Genomic DNA, 23,631 nt, shown 5'->3' on the forward strand with positions numbered 1-23,631 from the left:
GAGGACTGTAATCTTTCCGCTATCCAAAGCAGAGAGAATGTCATTAACTACTTTTAGAAGAGTAGTTTCAGTACTGTGGCAAGGGCGATATGCAGACTGTACATTGCTAAAAAGACTGTTTGAATTCAGATAAGATATACATATATTGAGGGCAAAAACAATGATTTTACAAATTATGTGGCTTGCTTGCTAAAAAAAAGTTTAGAAAAAGTTATGGGGACGGAGGCTGTGACTTAGAAATAAAAATTTCAAAACGCCTAGAATGACAATACCCGTTGTGGTTGTAGTAGTTTTGTGGGATTGGGATTGGGGACCATTAGCGGCGGATTGGAGTAAAGTTAAATTCTTAGTTATTCACTTAAATGATTTGAAACTTTTACACAGGAGGTGAGTACCTCTGAAGCATAGAATGACAACCCTAAGAGATTTATTTTACCAGCTGACATTAGTAACTCATCAGCTTGACAAGGTTACACTGCTGCTGTTCTAAATTCATTTAAAGTCAATAAATTTATCAATATTTTCCGAATTTTGTTTCCGAAAACGCATTTAACATCTTTTGAGCATCTTTAACGAATCCGTTTGATGCATTCAAACAAAACAGTGATTTACGTTTTTCTGTAATATTTTTTGTTTGCCATTAAGCCATTAAATCTATTTTAGAGTTCTCCATAATTCCTTCAAAATATTATGAATGTCAATCTGTAATTTTTTTGTTATTATGAATATACACCACAACACTTCTTGAATATAAAATATTTTTTCTGCCGTAAAAATTTTCCTGTACGAAAAATATTCTCTTCCATATTGCATAGTGCTCTCGCTGCAGTAAAAACAAAATCAGTAAAATTAAATTCTCAGCTATCGACTTTAATGATTTGAAACTTTGCCACTGAGGCTGAGTGCCTCAAAAATATAGAAAGGAAATTCTAAGAGATTTATTTACCAGTTGAAATCGATATCATTCATGGAGAATCTTTCCAAGGAACTGGCTCATATTTATTTTCAGTTCACTTAAATCCTACAGGTACATTTTGCCCATTTTTATGCAAATGAATGAAAAAAGTCTTAAAGTTTGCCTCGAAACCGTTTTCTTTGGTTCAGACGAATTTTGAATACCAATTAATAAAATCATTCAATACGTAAAATAAAAGGTTGTACAACTTGCTAGAATTGACAACAGAATTGTAATTAGGATTTACCTTATTACGCTTGCTCACGTATAAAATAAAGGTCGAGGCCGATACCTGTAGAACCCTGACATAAGGCTCCCCATCCTCATTAGTGTAGGAACCATTGACCATATAATGTCGAAGCCACTGCAGCTGGGGTTCTGTATCACTGATTATGACCTTGCATTCAAACGTGGCGTTCATGCCCTCAGTTACAGTCTGATTCATTGGACCTTCTATCATCGGAGCTAGAGGCATCCTTTCTGGAAAATTACATACATAAAGGATGTAAATTTTGCTCTAATTCAATATCCAAGATAAAAGTTACAAATTGATTCTTTCGAAAGGGTACGGTTTACTAATAGACCGAAATAAACAATTTGTTCAAGAGGTTAACTTTGAGAAGAAAAAAAATCCAGCTGATACTCGTAGACAGGAATGGTTGTTTTCATGTTTACATCTGCTGAGTGGAGAGAGAAGAGGAAGGGAAACAGGAATGGATATTTTCATGTTTACATCTGTGGAGTGGAGAGAGGAGGAGAAAGGAGACAGACAGAGCATTACGAGTTATTTAACACCGTTGAATAACTTTATTATCATGTGCAACAGTGTACACGTTGATCTCATCGTCTTAAACATAAAATATAAATATATTTACATGGTTTTCGTTTAAACTTTATTAGAAATTTTTGTTTGTGCTTCTACAACCAAGATCCTTTCATGACGCGTTTTCTACCAATAAGCTTCTTTTGAATCACGTGTCTTTAGATATGATGCAATTTACGAAGCGGAGAGAAATCCCAAGCATGCCATCAAATGTGTGTTTCGCGGGGGGAGGGGGGTTGTGCTGAGAAAAAAAACTGGGAATATGTGGATCTCCGAAAAAAATCGATAATAGTTCATACACATGATATCAAATGATTGGCCATTATGCTTTTACTGTTGTTCAAACTGTCTATACAGCACAAAGTGCGAGCCAATAAATGTATTATTACGATTGATTGTTCGTCCATCAAGTCGATGAAGACCACTTTAGTCATCCAGTGTTAGGACTCTTTGGTTTTCAAGTAAGTAATAGAAAAGTGCGAAAACCAACAAGTATTGTAATATTTAACAAGTAATTTATTTCCCCAGAATACAAAGTGAAACTTTAAAAAGAACTTGCATTATTGCGAATTAAATCCCAAATAGTCCAAAAAATTCTATCACCAGCCCTATTGAACAAGGTCCTAATTAAATTACAGTGGCGTTCGAAATAATATCCAGCACTGAAAGTGTTGTTTGTCTTTAGTAGCCTGTTGCGTGGAGATGTGCCAACAGTCTTTTGGTTAATGACAATAATATAATCCAAGATGTCCTTATCTGAATTCATTATAATTCCAAGCTAATATCTCTGACCAAGAATAATATCAATCACTTTGTAATTCCAGAGAAGAATATTTGAATAAATAAGTCCACCGAAACGAAAATACTGAACACAACAATAAAAATGGTTCTGGATCAAGATCTTACATCAATAATGAGTAATTTCTAGATAAGCAAGATTATAAAGACTCTACTTGACCTAGGTCACAATTAGCATTTTTTGAAAATACTATGACTTGCAATTTTCCTTTCCAAAACATTACAAAGTGTCTACAAGATACAATCTGTTACTAAAATTATAATAAGGATGTGGTGAACAACAGGTAGGCTATGTAGTTTTGGGGAATATCAATGTCATAGACCCAGACCCAAATAAATATATTTACTTCTATTGATAATGATCCTAATATTTAACCCATACACATATAAAAATATTAGCTATGCATCATTTGTCTAGCAAAATAAAGTTACTGGTCAGGTAGACAATAAGATTGATTTTGGACAAAAGTCAATAACAAAACACATTTATATGTATTATATAAGCATGGAGAAATACTTACAAATACAAATCAAATATACATAACAGTACGAAAGATTATTTCCTAGACTTATCTAAACTCTTTAATTGAATGATTATACTAGGTTTGTACTGTAGACATTACGCCATGTCCTTTAAGCAAATTGCTTTTGTAATTCTAAAAAATCCTGTTTAAGGTACAATAATATTTACTGTTCTCAGATTTTATTTTAATCACGATATGGCTTTAAACAAGTGGGACCTGTTTCACCAATAATGTTAGCATTTGTCTGTACAAACGATATTATAACTAATATACATTATAAGTAATACATAAATTATATTTCCAATAAAGCTAATTGTATAGCTGATACAGTCGTTCTTTACATACCACGCTGAATAATTTGAAATGATATTGTCATTCTTGTAACCTTAACGTTAACGTTCATTAAATACCTAGCTGAATAATTTGAAATAATATTGTTATTCTTGTAACCTTAAAGTTAACTTTCATTATATACCACGCTGAATAATTTGAAATGATATTGTTATTCTTGTAAACTTAACGTTAACGTTCATTACATACCACGCTGAATAATTTGAAAGTTAACGTTTAGTACATACCACGCTGAATAATTTGAAATGATATTGTTATTCTTGTAACTTTAAAGTTAAATGCTGAATAATTTGAAATGATATAGTTATTCTTGTAACCTTAACGTTAACGTTCATTACGTACCACGCTGAATAATTTGAAATGATATTGTCATTCTTGTAACCTTAAAGTTAACGTTCATTACATACCACGCTGAATGATTTGAAATCATATTGTCATTCTTGTAACCTTAAAGTTAACGTTTAGTACATACCACGCCGAATAATTTGAAATGATATTGTTATTCTTGTAACTTTAAAGTTAAATGCTGAATAATTTGAAATGATATTGTTATTTTTGTAACCTTAACGTTAACGTTCATTACATACCTAGCTGAATAATTTGAAATGATATTGTTATTCTTGTAACCTTAAAGTTAACGTTCATTACATACCACGCTGAATAATTTGAAATGATATTATCATTCTTGTAACCTTAACGTTAACGTTCATTACATACCACGCTGAATAATTTGAAATGATATTGTCATTCTTGTAACCTTAACGTTAGCGTTCATTACATACCACGCTGAATAATTTGAAATGATATTGTCATTCTTGTAACCTTAACGTTAACGTTCATTACATACCACGCTGAATAATTTGAAATGATATTGTCATTCTTGTAACCTTAACGTTAACGTTCATTACATACCACGCTGAATAATTTGAAATGACATTGCCATTCTTGTAACCTTAACGTTAACGTTCATTACATACCTAGCTGAATAATTTGAAATGATATTGTCATTCTTGTAACCTTAACGTTAACGTTCATTACATACCACGCTGAATAATTTGAAATGATATTGTCATTCTTGTAACCTTAACGTTAACGTTCATTACATACCACGCTGAATAATTTGAAATGATATTGTTATTCTTGTAACCTTAAAGTTAACGTTCATTACATACCACGCTGAATAATTTGAAATGACATTGTCATTCTTGTAACCTTAACGTTAACGTTCATTACATACCACGCTGAATAATTTGAAATGATATTGTCATTCTTGTAACCTTAACGTTAGCGTTCATTACATACCACGCTGAATAATTTGAAATGATATTGTTATTCTTGTAACCTTAAAGTTAACGTTCATTACATACCACGCTGAATAATTTGAAATGATATTGTCATTCTTGTAACCTTAACGTTAACGTTCATTACATACCACGCTGAATAATTTGAAATGACATTGTCATTCTTGTAACCTTAAAGTTAACGTTCATTACATACCACGCTGAATAATTTGAAATGATATTGTCATTCTTGTAACATTAACGTTAACGTTCATTACGTACCACGCTGAATAATTTGAAATGATATTGTCATTCTTGTAACCTTAACGTTAACGTTCATTACGTACCACGCTGAATAATTTGAAATGATATTGTTATTCTTGTAACCTTAAAGTTAACGTTCATTACATACCACGCTGAATAATTTGAAATGATATTGTCATTCTTGTAACCTTAAAGTTAACGTTTAGTACATACCACGCTGAATAATTTGAAATGATATTGTTATTCTTGTAACTTTAAAGTTAAATGCTGAATAATTTGAAATGATATTGTTATTTTTGTAACCTTAACGTTAACGTTCATTACATACCACGCTGAATAATTTGAAATGATATTGTTATTCTTGTAACCTTAAAGTTAACGTTCATTACATACCACGCTGAATAATTTGAAATGATATTATCATTCTTGTAACCTTAACGTTAACGTTCATTACATACCACGCTGAATAATTTGAAATGATATTGTCATTCTTGTAACCTTAACGTTAGCGTTCATTACATACCACGCTGAATAATTTGAAATGATATTGTCATTCTTGTAACCTTAACGTTAACGTTCATTACATACCACGCTGAATAATTTGAAATGATATTGTCATTCTTGTAACCTTAACGTTAACGTTCATTACATACCACGCTGAATAATTTGAAATGACATTGCCATTCTTGTAACCTTAACGTTAACGTTCATTACATACCACGCTGAATAATTTGAAATGATATTGTCATTCTTGTAACCTTAACGTTAACGTTCATTACATACCACGCTGAATAATTTGAAATGATATTGTCATTCTTGTAACCTTAACGTTAACGTTCATTACATACCACGCTGAATAATTTGAAATGATATTGTTATTCTTGTAACCTTAAAGTTAACGTTCATTACATACCACGCTGAATAATTTGAAATGATATTGTCATTCTTGTAACCTTAACGTTAAGGTTCATTACATACCACGCTGAATAATTTGAAATGACATTGTCATTCTTGTAACCTTAACGTTAACGTTCATTACATACCTAGCTGAATAATTTGAAATGATATTGTCATTCTTGTAACATTAAAGTTAACGCAAGTAAGCAAACCATCATAGCCTTTCAAAGAGGCAACAACAACAACTAATAAAGCCCAAAATATGACACTGATAAATTGCTAGAAAATATAGATTCATTTAAATACATATATTTGCATTTATTGAAAGAGGGCTATTGAAGACGTAGAGATGTTATTAACAATTTCGAGAGCAGCGACTTTTATATTGAGAAATATTTGTAATTTCAAGTTAAATATCTCTTCGAATATGCAACATGTTCCTGTGTATATAAGAATCAATTTGATATTGTGATATCAATCAGTGAAATCCACGAAGAATTTGTATCTTCTGTTAGGTTATCAAACATGTGACAGTATTATTAATATAGTCATTTGTTGAATATAATCATCACACATGTTACAGTATTATCAATATAGTCATGTGTTGAATGTAGTCATCGCACATGTTACAGTATTATTAATATATATAGTCATGCGTTAAATGTAGTCATCAAACATGTTACAGTATTATTAATATAGTCATGTGTTGAATGTAGTCATCATACATGTTACAGTATTATTAATATAGTCATGCGTTGAAAGCAGTCATCATATATGTTGCAGTATTATTAATATAGTCATGTGTTGAATTTAGTCATCACACATGTTACAGTATTATTAATATAGTCATGTGTTGAATGTAGTCATCAAACATGTTACAGTATTATTAATATAATCATGTGTTGAATGTAGTCATCATACATGTTACAGTATTATTAATATAGTCATGTGTTGAATGTAGTCATCAAACATGTTACAGTATTATCAATATAGTCATGTGTTGAATGTAGTCATCAAACGTGTTACAGTATTATACAGTATTATTAATATAGTCATGTGTTGAATGTAGTCATCAAACATGTTACAGTATTATTAATATAGTCATGTGTTGAATGTAGTCATCAAACATGTTACAGTATTATCAATATAATCATGTGTTGAATGTAGTCATCAAACGTGTTACAGTATTATACAGTATTATTAATATAGTCATGTGTTGAATGTAGTCATCAAACATGTTACAGTATTATTAATATAGTCATGTGTTGAATGTAGTCATCACACATGTTACAGTATTATTAATGTAGTCATGTGTTGAATGTAGTTATCAAACATGTTACAGTATTATTAATATAGTCATGTGTTGAATGTAGTCATCAAACATGTTACAGTATTATTAATATAATCATGTGTTGAATGTAGTCATCACACATGTTACAGTATTATTAATATAGTCATGTGTTGAATGTAGTCATCAAACATGTTACAGTGTTATTAATATAATCATGTGTTGAATGTAGTCATCATACATGTTACAGTATTATTAATATAGTCATGTGTTGAATGTAGTCATCAAACATGTTACAGTATTATCAATATAGTCATGTGTTGAATGTAGTCATCAAACGTGTTACAGTATTATACAGTATTATTAATATAGTCATGTGTTGAATGTTGTCATCAAACATGTTACAGTATTATTAATATAGTCATGTGTTGAATGTAGTCATCACACATGTTACAGTATTATTAATGTAGTCATGTGTTGAATGTAGTTATCAAACATGTTACAGTATTATTAATATAGTCATGTGTTGAATGTAGTCATCACACATGTTACAGTATTATTAATGTAGTCATGTGTTGAATGTAGTCATCAAACATTTTACAGTATTATTAATATAATCATGTGTTGAATGTACTCATCACACAAGTTACAGTATTATTAATATAGTCATGTGTTGAATGTAGTCATCACACATGTTACAGTATTATTAATATAGTCATGTGTTGAATGTAGTCATCACACATGTTACAGTATTATTAATATAGTCATGTGTTGAATGTAGTCATCACACATGTTACAGTATTATTAATATAGTCATGTGTTGAATGTAGTCATCATACATGTTACAGTATTGTCAATATAGTCATGTGTTGAATGTAATCATCAAACATGTTACAGTATTATTAATATAGTCATGTGTTGAATGTAGTCATCAAACATGTTACAGTATTGTTAATATAGTCATGTGTTGAATGTAGTGATCACACATGTTACAGTATTATCAATATAGTCATGTGTTGAATGTAGTCATCAAACATGTTGCAGAAATATTAATATAGTCATGTGTTAAATGTATGCATCAGATATGTTACAGTATTATTAATATATATACTCATGCGTTAAATGTAGTCATCTAACATGTTACAGTATTATTAATATAGTCTTGTATTAAAGGTAGTCATCAAACATTTTATAGTATTATTAATATAGTCATGTGTTAAATGTATGCATCAGATATGTTACAGTATTATTAATATAGTCATGTGTTGAATGTAGTCATCAAACATGTTATAGTATTATTGGCACAGTCGTGTGTTAAGTGTGAGCATCCAAGTATAGTCAAGTGTTATGTGAGGTCATCAAACCAGTTACAGTGTTGTTTGTTGAATTCATAATATTTATGACTTCAACGTACTCATGCATGAGCTAGATTTGGATTAGTATCGCATAACTTGAAAATAGAAATGTCTGGTTATGTAAGAATCAAGTAATAAGTGCCCATGTACAGTAGCGTATTGATTGGGGGCGGGCTGGGCGGTTGCCCCGGGCGTCAGAGGTCTTGGGGAGCCAAAACATCATCTTCACCCCGGGCGCCATTTACTTATATGCACTTCCCTTGACAAAAGGAACACAAGTGTATGGTTTTCTGTCATACTTCAAAAGCATTTGACTGTGTGTAGCACAAAGGAATAATACATTTTAGGCCACGGTATCGATTTCTTTTTTGTTGACTGGATCACAGACTATTTAACTACCTGGGCTTAAAATGTCATTGTTATAAAGTCGAATCTACCACTGTGTACTTTACTGCGTGAGTCCCACAAGGGTCTGTATTACGCCTGTTTTTATTTCTTCTCTACATTAGTGACATAACTGATGACCTTTTAAGCACTACAACACTCTTTGCACGCAACAGTTCATTATCACATGCGTCTAAAAATACGCTTGAAATATAATATATTTTAAAGGCCGAATTATATACCATTTATATTTTGTCAAGAATGACTGGTGGACTTCAATCCTACCAGGACCGATCAATAGTTCAATGATACCAGAATGAAGCACTGATAGTTTCGCGTAAAAGAGTACTAGCCATGCCTAAATTAAAATTTAAAAATGAGATAGTAGCATTTGTTGATAAATGATAAATACGCTGGAGTTACTTTTAATTCATATACAAAACGAACACTTAACACATTAGGAACGAAAAATTCTGGACTATTACATCTTTGAATCACTAGGGGCATACACCAAGAGATATAACAAGACAAAGTTGTGCAAAAATAATAGACCAGCGAGTTCTTGTGTCTATCATAATAGCGAACCAGTATGTTTTGACCTAATTCTAAGTTGTGAACAAAGGACGGAAACAAAGTGTGGTGAGAGATCGACGCAATCTACAGAATTTGGTAAAGAAATTATATCCAGTAGAGTGATGCAAAGAAGTTCTGAAGGAAAGACGTTAAGATAATTGTATGTCGGAATAATGGACAAGAAGTATAATAATAATAATAATAATAATAATAATAAAGACAACACAATCATAAAAAATGTAATTACTTATTAGCACAAAATTTGTGTCTGGTGCAAAAGTGATAATGGACTGTAACTTTTTACAGGATCGCAACGGGAAGGTTAGATTTTTTTAAGTTAGGCCAAACTCTCCATGAGTTTTCAATTTGTGGTATCCAGTATCATTCCTTACGTGTGCGTTCTATGTCTGTCTACTCTAGGTTAGATTCAATCGGTAACATATCAAAGGACACGACTGAATATCCATTTAGGTTGTAATGTTTGGCGACTTTCGCGTTGATTTTGCTGCGATTATTGATTTGGGATTATTCCTTCGCTTCCAATCAATGATTTCGCCAACACATTCGCCAGCACAGATTTTGCGTATCAAAAGATATATTGTATTGCAATAAATCTAAGGTTTATGCCATTTGTATTTACGTCTCCGTTTTTATAGATTTGTTAGATTTTTGTGATTACTTCTTTGATTATGGGAAGTTGGTGTTGGGGAAATATTCCTCAGCTCGAGTAATTAGCCAGTATCTATAGGCAAACGTCAAAGTGTTGACGAGATTCATAATGGCATGGTTTGTTTTCGTAGTGAGTCCATGTATGAACTGCATAAGTGGGCTTGGAAGTTCCTATTAAAATCTAATTTTGCTGATTTATTGTGTATCTCCATAGGGAATGATATTTTCCACAATGGAATAATTGAGAAGGCATTCTTCCATTATCTGGAGACGCCTTTTGCCGTTGCTTTGATGGTAAATTGGTGTAGATTTACAAGTGAAATGAGGTTTAAAATCATGATTTGAATGACCCAGGGATAGAGGAGGAAAATATTTCCCTTTATTTGGTGCTTCAGTTATATTTTTATTTTCACGGCGCAAAGTACTGACGCTACGTAACGCAAATCTTAAAAATAGAACTATCAGTTGTGAGGTTGTCATGCAATTGTGAAGTTGTAATGCAAATGTGAAGTTGTGATATTTGTGGTCATTCAGTGATAAGAGGAATTTATTGATAGTCTTGGCAATTTTAGAGCTTCCAGTAGACATTAGGTGTTGTCGAGAAGTCCTTGGAAATAAGGAGAAAACAATTCTAGCAGAATTCACACGAGTGTTAGATTTGCTCGGTAAAGAGATCCCTTTCGCTTATTACAGTATTATTTGCTCGACATCCTAACTTCTGACTGATGGTGTAGTTAACTTATGTTGTCGAACTTTTGAAAGATTTGGTCTCCGGCATGTGTCTGCAGATTAGGTAACGCTTGTCTTTGCGATGATATGTACCTGAATATGTGGTCTTATATGACGTCAATCTGACAAATACCAGATGGTTCTTGAGATTTTTAGGTCTACAGTACATAACCATAGGAACGTCTTGAAATATACACTTGAGACGTTCAGACGATTCAGTATGGTGTCAATACTTGCATATGATGTTTTGATGGATTGGGGGCATCGAGGTGGAAAGTTAGCACGAAGGGGACACGCTTATTGGTTTTCTTGTTTTTATATTTTAGGAGGTTTCCTCTGTCGATGAGGTTTTGTTAGTAGCCTCCATAACGTTGATCCTTTCTGTATCCTCACCTTCGAAGGTGCCCCCTATGGTCTACGAGTCACACATGCATTAACAGAGACAGAGAGAGATAGAGAGAGAGACAGAGAGAGAGACAGAGAGAGAGAGAGAGAGACAGACAGAGACAGAGGGAGAGACAGAGACAGAGAGAGAGACAGACATACAGACAGTGGGATTTGGACTTTTAACGTAGCTTTAAAAAATGTTCAGACATGTCACAACGATGTCTGCACTGTGGCAGTTTGTAGTGATGTCTAGCTCTGGGGGATCATGCCGCAGCATGATGTCCCACCCAGTCATATTATCCTGACACCATCAGTTCCATTTAACAGATAGGCACTGTGAATTCAGAGATACATGTAATCTTAACTTATACTGGTTTAACTTGACCATGTCCCACAACATGTACTAACAATTTAACACAAGCGTGGCAAAACTCACTTTTACTTAAATTAATTTTCCCACTTGCATCACTGAGTCGATCAAAGAATCTCCGAATGTTTTCCAGGTGATCATTACAGGTATCGTTGTCTATAACTACACCATCACTGAACGCATCTTAGCCATTTATACCAGATTTTATCATTTTCATTAAACGCTGGAATGTTGAGGGAGAATTCTTCATACCGAATGGCATTACTTTATATTGATAAAGTTATCTGAAGACGCAAATGCCAAAATTTCTTCGGCCTTTCCGTGAGTAGAATTTGCCAGAATCTTTTCAAAAGATCAAGCTTGGTGACATATTTTACATTTCCAGTTGTGTCAATGAAGTTATCGACTCTTTGTGCTGGAAATACGTCTGTCCTGGTGACACTGTTCACGTTTCTATAGTCGGTGCACATACCTGTTTCGTCACACAAATACATGGCAGCCTCCAATTATTTTTACTTGGTTGAATAAAATCATTCTCCATCAAACATTCTCCAGCAAATATTGAATTTAAATTTTAAAACATTCATGTTAAATAAAAATCATTCTGTAGAGATGCTGTTTCAAAGGTGCAGAATCTACAATCTCATTATCATTATAAATTGAATAGTTCCTGTTGGAACGTTTGGAGACAAGTACTCATATTCACATAACAGCTGTTAAAATTCGCACGTCTCTTGTGGCTGTAGATGTGAAAGTTTCTGGTCCAAATTGTTTGATATTTTTCGAATTCCGAAAACTGGCCAAACCAAAGTCACTACAGTCCGAGTGCACTCCATCATTTAAATCATCACTCTGTTGGACAAGTACAACGAAGCTGATTGAATTAACATGATTAACAAGGCTATCTCTGTCTACGTATTCATTTAACATATATATGTGGCAAAGATTTTTCTTTTTCCGCCTACCAGGAGTGTTGTTTTAAGTCTTTTACATTCTTTTTAACTATGTTGGGATCATAATATATAGCATAAAGAGGAGTTTGTGGTATGGGCAAGATAGCCAGAACTTTATCACCATGCTCAAAATTCCTTTCTTTTGTATTTATGCCATACCTTAACTAAGTTGATTGAGTAGATTGAATATTAGTTCTTGCTACTTCACATGCCTTTGAAACCTTATATTTGAAACAGAACCAGTCTAGAAGATTAATCCCTGATTCTGAGGTTGAAAGAAGTTTCTCTTTTTTAACAATTTCAATGATCCACGGACAGTATGTCCAAAACAATTCAAAAAGGATTAAGACCTAATGATTCTTGAACTAATTCTCTAACAGCAAACAATAGCAAATGAGCACCTTCATCCTAATCTTATCAAAGCAATCTAAGCGAATTATATTCTTAAAAATCCTATGAAATCTTTCCAACGCCGCTTGACTTCCAGGGGTTAAAGGCAGAAGATATAAAATTAAATTTATCTTGCCTGATTAATGCATTAATTGTTGGAATATTCCATATATGATATTTGAACCTTGATCAGACTGAGCAGATTTGGGAAGGCCAAAAGTGTAAAAAGAACTTTATAATTTTACTTTAGTTTTAATCTTAATACTCCTGAAAGTAATTGCCTCTGGAAATCTTGTGGACGTACAAAAAATAGTCAACAATTATTAGTTGCCGACTTGGTCTTAGGTAAGGGACAGACACAATCTACCAGTATTCTGATACATGGTTCGTCAAATGCAGGAATAGGTTGCAGATGAGCCTTAGGTATCTTTTGCTAAACAAGTGATTGTCTTTTCTCACCCTGATTAGAATTAAGAGGATGAGTAGCAAAAAGAGGATCACTGTGATCAATTCACTTCGAATAAAGAATGCGAGAAGCAAAATGACTTTATCAAAAGACTGACTAATAAATATGTTAGTTAAAGGAATAATTTCCTGATCAACATCATTCTCAAGAGAAGAGCTCCTTTTACCATAGTCCTAGTAACTACACAAGTATGGTATAAATCAGGGATTTCTTTTTCAATAAAATCATCCTTTTTTATTCAAACAAGGGTTGTCAGTTACAACTGGATTAACCACAGCCTTATCACCGGCTAGGTCATTGCCTAGTAATAATGAATACACTCAATGGGCACGGAAGGCACTGTTCCCCCCGTCACAGGTCCTGAGACTAAGTCTGATAATAAATGTACACAATGGTGAGGAACATTAATAAAGCCGCACTATACTCCCTGAATAAAAGCGCTTTCACTAGAAGAAGACATCTCACATAAAGGTGATAAAAAGAGAGTCTGAGAAGCTCATGTGTCCCTTGAGATTTTAATAAGGATAGGCTTGGCAGAATCCTTGGAACAGTTCTATCATTCTTCTGATGCTTACTTTTTTAAATGTATTTTATTTTATTGTTTATTTTCTTGCGATAAGTGCAAATAGGAAGAGATAAGGATTTCTGATCATCATTATCAGAAGTTTGATTCCTAAAAGTTGTGCCAGATTGACAACTTGGAAGTACTCGTAGTTGACTGAAATGTTTGTTTTTGACCAAACACCTGGTGATATGAAAACGTATTAGCAAATGAAATTGTGAGTCAAGAAATAGTCGTCCGCTATGGAGGCAGCATCTCCCAAATTTTGTACCATTTTGCTCATTAAGATAATTCTTTACATCAATATGGATGCATTTCTTGAACTCTTCAAATAATATGAGTTATCTAAGGTTATCGTACTCTTTATCAATCTTCTTCGTTGACAACCAGGAATCAAATAGTTGTAATTTAACCCCTGAAAATTCGACATGGGTTTGCCCAGTTTGTTTTTCTACCATTCTCAAACCTACGTCAATATGCCTCAGGTACCAATTCATAACCCTTGAAGATACATTCCTCAACCACATCATAATTAGCACTTCGTTCTACTTGTAGTGAAGTATAGACTTCATGAACTTTGCCAATAAGTACACTATGTAATAACAAAGTCTAGTGTTCTCTTGGCCTTCGTAAATTTTTAGGTATTTTCTCAAAATATTGAAAATATTGATATATCTCTTTTTCTTTAGAATTGGTACTAACCTAATATGTTTGGTGACATCAAAACTTGAACTTGGTGAGGAGTGCTTTCTGCTTACTAGTTCTAATTCTTTTAATTTAAATTGCATTTTCGTTTCTTCTTTTTCTCTTTACATTTGCATGTTTCTGCGTTCCAATCTTTTCCTACTCAATTTATGTCACAATATATCCCACGTGACATATTTCTCAATATCTCACGTCGCAACAGAACCCTTTTGACTCACCCATCCTGTGGAAAATTACCCCAAACCAGTAAACAATATTGTTATTAGGATTGATTTTAAAATTTATCAAGACCTATTTATAGCTTATATGCAATCTACAGTCATGCACCAAATATGAAAGACACAATGATGAAATGCATAGTAGGCTATCCTGATGCTTTGCATGTACCCATGATGAAATTCATATTAGACTATCCTGATGCTTTGTATGTACGCATGATGAAATTCATAGTAGACTATCCTGATGCTACATATGTATGCACGATGAAATTCATATTAGACTATCTTGATGCTTTGTATGTACGCACGATGAAATTCATATCAGACTATCCTGATGCTACATATGTATGCACGATGAAATTCATATTAGACTATCTTGATGCTTTGTATGTACGCACGATGAAATTCATATCAGACTATCCTGATGCTACATATGTATGCACGATGAAATTCATATTAGACTATCCTGATGCTTTGTATGTACGCACGATGAAATTAATAGTAGACTATCCTGATGCTTTGTATGTACGCATGATGAAATTCATATTAGACTATCCACCTGTATATTAATTCTATTGTATTGAAATAACATTGTCATGGTTGTTCACTGAAGATTTTTCCCGCTAATAATTACTATTCATATCATAAATTACCATTTGGATAGATTGTTTAGAAAGGTTATTAAGTTTCCACTTTGTGAATGTTCTTGTTTACTATTCAAACACACTCAACTATAAATTAATGAATCTTGAATGGGGAGGAACTTATTATAAAATCATGCTGGTATTTTTAATTCACCCATGAGAGGTAAGAAAGTTACAATCATCCCAATAAATATTTAAATTATCCTCATGTGTGCTAAAATGCGTGACTCATTGACCTACTTTTAAAATTATAACCGCACTCCATTTTAATATACTTCATTCCACCCCGAGAATTACCGGTATATCCCTGATGTAGCACTACAACAGCATTTGCTAATAACGAACTGTTTATGGTACACTTTAAATGGCGACAAAAGCAAACATATATCTTCTTTCATACAATACAATATCTTCTTCTATGCAGTACGATACATCCATCTGACCATAACTTACTATTGTGCCTATTTTAGAACATTCGTTACGGGTATATAATTCCCTTCAGTTGCCATGTTGGACATCCTGACTTCAGGTAAAAGTGAAAACTACGACAAAACTATCCAATATCGCTACGTGAATACCGGAAACATTTATTGTAACATTCCAGAGCCTAACATCTGCCAAAATAAATAGCAATGTCGATCCCCCCATATATATATATATATATATATATATATATATATATATATATATATATATATATATATATATATATATATATATATATATATATATATATATATATATATATATATATATACCACAAACATTAAAGATCACTTGGCATTTAAAGCGTTGGTACAGAAATATGTATAGTATATACGCTGTATCAATGATATACCGTGAGATATATAAATGTTTCATTAAGAGGAAACAAGGCTTGCCGAGTTTCCTTTTAATGAAACATTATAAGAGTGGTATATCATTGATACAGCGTACAGATTCTATAAGAGTGGTATATCATTGATACAGCGTACAGATTCTATAAGAATGGTATATCATTGATACAGCGTACAGATTCTATAAGAGTGGTATATCATTGATACAGCGTACAGATTCTATAAGAGTGGTATATCATTGATACAGCGTACAGATTCTATAAGAGTGGTATATCATTGATACATCGTATATACTATACATATATTTTATTTATATCACATACAGATACACATATTGGCTGGAGTTATGCTCCGGGCAACTGTGTATTGACCGAGTGAATGAACTCCTCACATCCCTGCGAGTGTGTCCGCTACAAAATGTAGTTCTACGACTTTTCTTATTGTTCACAATCACGTATGCAAATTGATAAGTTGATTGTTTTCTTATTGAGTTTCTATTTTTATTCACATTTATTAAATCAATATAAGACACTCATGATTTAAACATTAAATATGGTTTTTATGAAGAAAATAGTGCACGACAAACACGGTCAGCTGCTTGTACAATTAACCTGAACTGTCAGGCATTTATGTACTGGCGTATGGCTATTAGCGTGGAATGGAAACCAAGCGAAATGACGAACAAACAAGAGGTAATTAAAATACTTTAATATATTGACAGTTCATCTAAGTCATTATGCTGCTTTAATTAACATTTCTAAAGACTATACAATTCTCCCTCTGTCTCTGACTCTCTCTGTCTCTCTCTCTTTCTCTGTGTCTCTGCCCACCCACCCCCCCGGGACGGTTTGACTAAACTTTACCATCATTTATAGGTCCAGAGACATCGTTGTATGACACAAGCGAAAATCCGTAACGCTCGTATTTTCATGGATTTTCGCCCGTATCTAGCTACGATAATCCAGAGAGAGAGAGAGAGAGAGAGAGAGAGAGAGAGAGAGAGGGTGGGAGGAGCGACCATTCGGACATTTTTATATTTAATCATTAATAATCGTTTTTTTAGGACATTATAATAGGTTTAATAAGCAACAACAACAAAGCATTAAATACACTACAGTATGTTTGCCTCGTAACCAACAAATTTAACATATAGGCCTAGTGCCGACTGGCTATTGCAGCTATGTATCATTGATATTTGAACACTGTAGATAGATCCCAAGGAAAACTTAAACATACCGTTACGACGAACCAGACTGCTGAAGGTTAGCTGGTAAAAGTTCAATTTTAACGTTTTCGTCCAGCTCAACATGTTTTTCTCACTCCAGAATTTATCATTTTTTGTCCTTACGCACGAGAGGGGAAAGGGGAATGGAAAAAGAATGGATTCCGATGAAATTGTGTACCATTTTAATTTCATTTAGAAAACATGGATTATTATCGTTATATTTATATGTCGTTTATGATTAATGAATGAGTAGAAATTCATTATTGATCTATAGGCCTGCAGTTGAAAGAATGTTTATATATTCTTATTATTGCGCCATGGACGGATCACAATTCGATATACCAATAGTATTGTATATCAATTTGCCTAATACCAACATTTTAAATGCCATGTTATTTGTAACGTATGTGGTATACATACATACATACATACATACATACACACACATACATACATTCATACATACATACACACATACATATACACACACAGACACACACATACATACATAACATACAAACATACATACATACATACATACATACATACATACATACATACATACGTACGTACGTACGTACATACATACATACATAAATACATACATACATACATACGTACGTACGTACATCATACTTCATATGTTGTATTTTTCGTTCCGTTCCCAGACAGCGTTCAGTGGTTACAGCATAGAATCTAGATAGTTTTCAAGTTAGTATCCACTGGCCATTTAAAACTGGATAGCTGTAGTCCTTTTTATGTCTGAAACATCGCGTCCAGTAATGGCTGTAGCATACACAGACAAACAATAAATATCAGTCTTTACCTCAAACAATAAATATCAGTCTTTACCTCAGACAATAAATATCAGTCTTTACCTCAAACAATAAATATCAGTCTTTACCTCAGACAATAAATATCAGTCTTTACCTCAAACAATAAATATCAGTCTTTACCTCAGACAATAAATATCAGTCTTTACCTCAAAAACAATAAATATCAGTCTTTACCTCAAACAATAAATATCAGTCTTTACCTCAAACAATAAATATCAGTCTTTACCTCAAACAATAAATATCAGTCTTTACCTCAAAAACAATAAATATCAGTCTTTACCTCAAACAATAAATATCAGTCTTTACCTCAAAAACAATAAATATCAGTCTTTACCTCAAACAATAAATATCAGTCTTTACCTCAGACAATAAATATCAGTCTTTACCTCAAACAATAAATATCAGTCTTTACCTCAAACAATAAATATCAGTCTTTACCTCAAACAATAAATATCAGTCTTTACCTCAGACAATAAATATCAGTCTTTACCTCAGACAATAAATATCAGTCTTTACCTCAAACAATAAATACCAGTCTTTGCCTCAAACAATAAATATCAGTCTTTACCTCAAACAATAAATATCAGTCTTTACCTCAAACAATAAATATCAGTCTTTACCTCAGACAATAAATATCAGTCTTTACCTCAAACAATAAATATCAGTCTTTACCTCAAACAATAAATATCAGTCTTTACCTCAAACAATAAATACCAGTCTTTACCTCAGACAATAAATATCAGTCTTTACCTCAAACAATAAATACCAGTCTTTACCTCAAACAATAAATATCGGTCTTTACCTCAAACAATAAATATCAGTCTTTACCTCAAAACAATAAATATCAGTCTTTACCTCAAACAATAAATATCAGTCTTTACCTCAAACAATAAATATCAGTCTTTACCTCAAACAATAAATATCAGTCTTTACTTCAGACAATAAATATCAGTCTTTACCTCAAACAATAAATATCAGTCTTTACCTAAAACAATAAATACCAGTCTTTACCTCAGACAATAAATATCAGTCTTTACCTCAAACAATAAATACCAGTCTTTACCTCAAACAATAAATATCAGTCTTTACCTCAGACAATAAATATCAGTCTTTACCTCAAACAATAAATATCAGTCTTTACCTCAAACAATAAATATCAGTCTTTACCTCAAACAATAAATATCAGTCTTTACCTCAGACAATAAATATCAGTCTTTACCTCAAACAATAAATATCAGTCTTTACCTCAAAGCGCTTAGAGCTTCTACAGATTATGCGCGATACAAAGTCCTCATTATTGTTATTATTATTACAAAGTCCTCATTGTTATTATTATATAATAATAAATAGGTTCAGTATACTAGGGAATAAAATGCATTTTGGTATTGTAATGTGTTTACCCCTCCTCGGGTTTCTGTTCCGATGAAGGTGTCTGTCTAAGATATAAGCAAGATACGTATAGTGTCATTTTGCAACATGGGGAAACTATTGAACCGAGTTTAGTGAATTTTTCCATTTAGACTGCACCAGTTTTTGTGATAGTAGAGACGTATGCATGTGCAAGGCTATTACAACATTCCTAACGCTTTTATTTATGCGTGGGTATAACTACCCATGATTTCTAAAGCTTCATCTAAGTGTGTGTATAATTACCCTTGATTTTTTTGAAAAGGAAAGCATTTTGTAATACACCTAGGGGGTCTCTTTACCGAGCGAATCCAACGCTCGCGTGTATTAGCTTTAAGTCTTCCCCGCCCCCCTTATTTCCAAGGATTTGGCGTTGTCAACTGGAGGTTCTAATAGACTATAAATATGTTTCCTCTAATCATTGAGTGACCACAAATATCACAACTTCACATTCGCATCACAGTTTCAGACTTGCATGCCAACCGTACAACTTCATGGTTTCTCTTTGTAAGATTTCTGAAATGTAGCACCTGTACTGAACGCCGAGAAAATATAGATACAAACCAGCCACCAAAATACAGGGAACTATCTTCCAATTCTGTCCTACTCGATCCATCGGTCAGTCGAACAATGATTTTAAGTTTCATTTCACATGTACCCCTCCACCAAATCTACCTTCACAGCAACAATAAAAAGCATCTGCAGATAATGAAACCATGCCTTCTCCATTATTTCGTTGTACAAAGTATCAGTCCCTATGACAAATAGTTCCCATGGAGATGCACAATCAATCGACACCATTAGATTATAATTAGATATTTGCTGGAACTACTTGGCCCATGCGCACTTACGCGGCTCTAACCTGAAATCACAACAAAACTATACCATGCCATCATGAAATCTCATCAGCTCTGCACTCTGTGCCCCTAGATATTGGCTAAGTACTCGGGCTAAGGAATATTTTCCCAGCACAGACTTTCCATAATCAAACAACTAATCACTAAAATCCAATGAATCTATAAAACGGAGACGCAAATACAAATGGGTCATACCCTAGATTTAGTACAATGTTATAATAAATCCATTTACAAATATCAGGACTGTACTATGAGTTGAACATGATTTTTATTGGCATATGGTGAATTAAAAAGGTGATCCGTAAATAGGTAATTTAACAATACAGAACTGAAACAACAACTTTGTCCGCAGTAAGAATATTTAGAAAGATATATATTGAGGAGTGAAAAGTCAAGAATAAAAATGAAAAAATATATAGAAAGAGAAGCACTCAGACTGAGAAACATTAATGGTAAATTTTAGGGATTATACACTTACGCAGAACATCTACCCTTGTTGACCAGGCAATATGGCCATATCTGTTCTCTACTATGCATGTGTAGTTTCCGGCGTCCTTTGGGAGAAGATTATTCACTTTCAGCTTAAAACCTTCAACTTCATACTGAAACGAAATGGAACAACATAGTAATATCTCAGATTATTACAAAATCCAACCACAGATTCTCTGAAATAGTTTTGATAACTCTCCACGCTCACACCATTAACAAATAAGAGTACTATTTTATTTTAACTGTTTCGATTTTATTTCTGTTTTATGACACAAACATGCTGTACGATTTGAAGAAAAAAACATACTGTCAATCACATTTTCTACAACAATGTTAACCATTCTGCGATCAGTGTCACACTTGGATCTAAGAAAGAGCGGTAAAAAGAGAAAATAATGATCTTTTCCATTCATGATTTATATAACATCATGTATATTAAACTTTATGTATTTGTTGTTTATTCCGCTGCTTCCAAAGTGGGTGAAGAAATTTCAAAACACAACTAGACACCTTTCTTGATAAAAGCTGTGCATCTGTAATAGTTACGAAAGAAATGATTTACGCACGAATGAACGTGGATAAATATTCTCTTCGAATAACTCAAATACCCTTTGGAAGATTATTAATTGCAGGTATTGTTTGTCACAATCACTGTCATGCATTGTTTGTCATAATCACTGTCTGGTATTGTTTGTCACAATCATTATCAAGTATTGTTTGTCAAAATCACTGTCATGTATTGCTTCTCATAATCAATGGCAGGTGTTGTTTGTCATCATCACTGTTGGGTGTTGCTTGCCATAAATCACGTACTGTTTGTCATATTCACTCCCAGGTATTGTTATGATCACTGTCGCAGAAATAAGGAAACACTTTTGTAGCAGGTTTTTGGACTAAGCCGTCAGCATTGGCGGCACACAACTATGGACAATAAAATACATATTCTAAATTTTGTTTGCTATAAATCCCTTGCTACCAGATTTTTCTTCTTCTGCAAACCCATTTTCTTATTTTTATTTAATTACAAACTTTTACAAAGATTCAGTACAAGAATATAGATCTTATAAAATCGCACAATCGATCGCAGAAAACTGCAGGCTATTATTGCATAACACCAGAAAGAAACTACTTACATATCATACGGCTTCTTCTTTATTTTGCCAATTCATAAATATATTAGTTACATTATAGATATATTAGTTATTTCTTCAGATTTATTATTATTATTTATCATTATCTGTACTTATATGAATTGAATAACAAGTTTTTCATGATTTGTGAAGTCGTGTAGCTTGAACATTTATTAAAACTTCGTGGGAAGCATTCGTGCTGCTAAGTTGATTAATTATAGTGTTGTATATGCCATTTATTATAGTGTTGCTATTTTCATTTATTATAATGTTGCTACGGCCATTCATTATAGTGTTGCTAGGGCCATTCATTATAGTTATAATCGATTTTCAGCTACAAGAGAGGTCAATACAACAACAACGAAAGCAAGAGCAGCAAAGACAGCAGAAACAACAAGAACGAAAGCAAGAACAACAGCAACAAAGCAAGAACAATAAAGATATCATGAACAGCAAGAACGAAAGGAAGAACAACAACAAAATCAAGAACAAAAACGAAAGCAAAAACAACAACATCGAAATCAAGAACAACAACAGCAGAAGCAAGGACAACACATAAACAACAAGAGCCAAATAAATGAGTTTTGATCTTAAGTATGGAAAGGGAGAGTTAAACATGGATGAGGTTTTGTATTGCTAGCGTCTGCGCAATGAAGAAAGTCCCAATTTTTTTAGTATGCTTTGTTTAGTTAGCATCTGCGCAAATAGAAAGTTCTAAATGTTTTAGTAGGCTTTGTTTAGTTAGCATCTGCGCAATGAAGAAATTTCCAAATGTTTTAGTAGGCTTTGTGTAGTTAGCATCTGCGGAATGAAAAAAGTTCCAAATGCTTTAGTAGGCTTTGTTTAGTTAGCATCTGCGCAATGAAGAAAGTTCCAACTGTTTTAGTAGGCTTTGTTTTTTAATGTGTTTTTTTACATATATGTGAAAATACCTTTTCAGAGATTTAAATATGTGGAATAGTTTGACTTCTCACCTACCAAAAAAGTGTGAAATCCATATGTACAAAAGTTTTCTAATGTAAACAATTCATTTTTACATTTTGCATTGGTGAAATAAATCATTTAATTCAAAAATGTACAAAAGAAACTTATTTATTTGAAACAAAATTTTACAGATGTAGGCAGAGACCACCGTCATATTGAATGACGGGCAGTGGACAAGTTTGAAGGCTCCTAATGTTTGTTAGATATAATCTAAGTTATAAAAAATCATTTAGTAAAATTATATTACAGAATATAGCAAACACAATGTCCTTGACTCAGGGG

General features: G+C 32.9%; 1 protein-coding gene across 1 annotated transcript in view; it reads right to left on the reverse strand.

Moving 5' to 3' along the window:
- Nucleotides 1-697: 697 nt before the first annotated feature.
- The window catches only part of LOC149779683 (hemicentin-1-like), a 425,151-nt gene continuing 402,217 nt past the window's right edge, over nucleotides 698-23,631 (reverse strand). The window contains exons 35-37 of the mRNA XM_089938453.1: nucleotides 21,225-21,348; nucleotides 1,203-1,435; nucleotides 698-823 (exon numbers count right to left, since the gene is read on the reverse strand). Coding sequence (XP_089794579.1) covers nucleotides 698-823; nucleotides 1,203-1,435; nucleotides 21,225-21,348 — 483 coding nt within the window. The remainder of the gene's footprint in view (nucleotides 824-1,202; nucleotides 1,436-21,224; nucleotides 21,349-23,631) is intronic.

Source organism: Sinohyriopsis cumingii, chromosome 17 (assembly GCF_028554795.1).
Source record: "Sinohyriopsis cumingii isolate HCF-2022 chromosome 17, ASM2855479v2, whole genome shotgun sequence".
Taxonomy (NCBI): Eukaryota; Metazoa; Mollusca; class Bivalvia; order Unionida; family Unionidae; genus Sinohyriopsis; species Sinohyriopsis cumingii.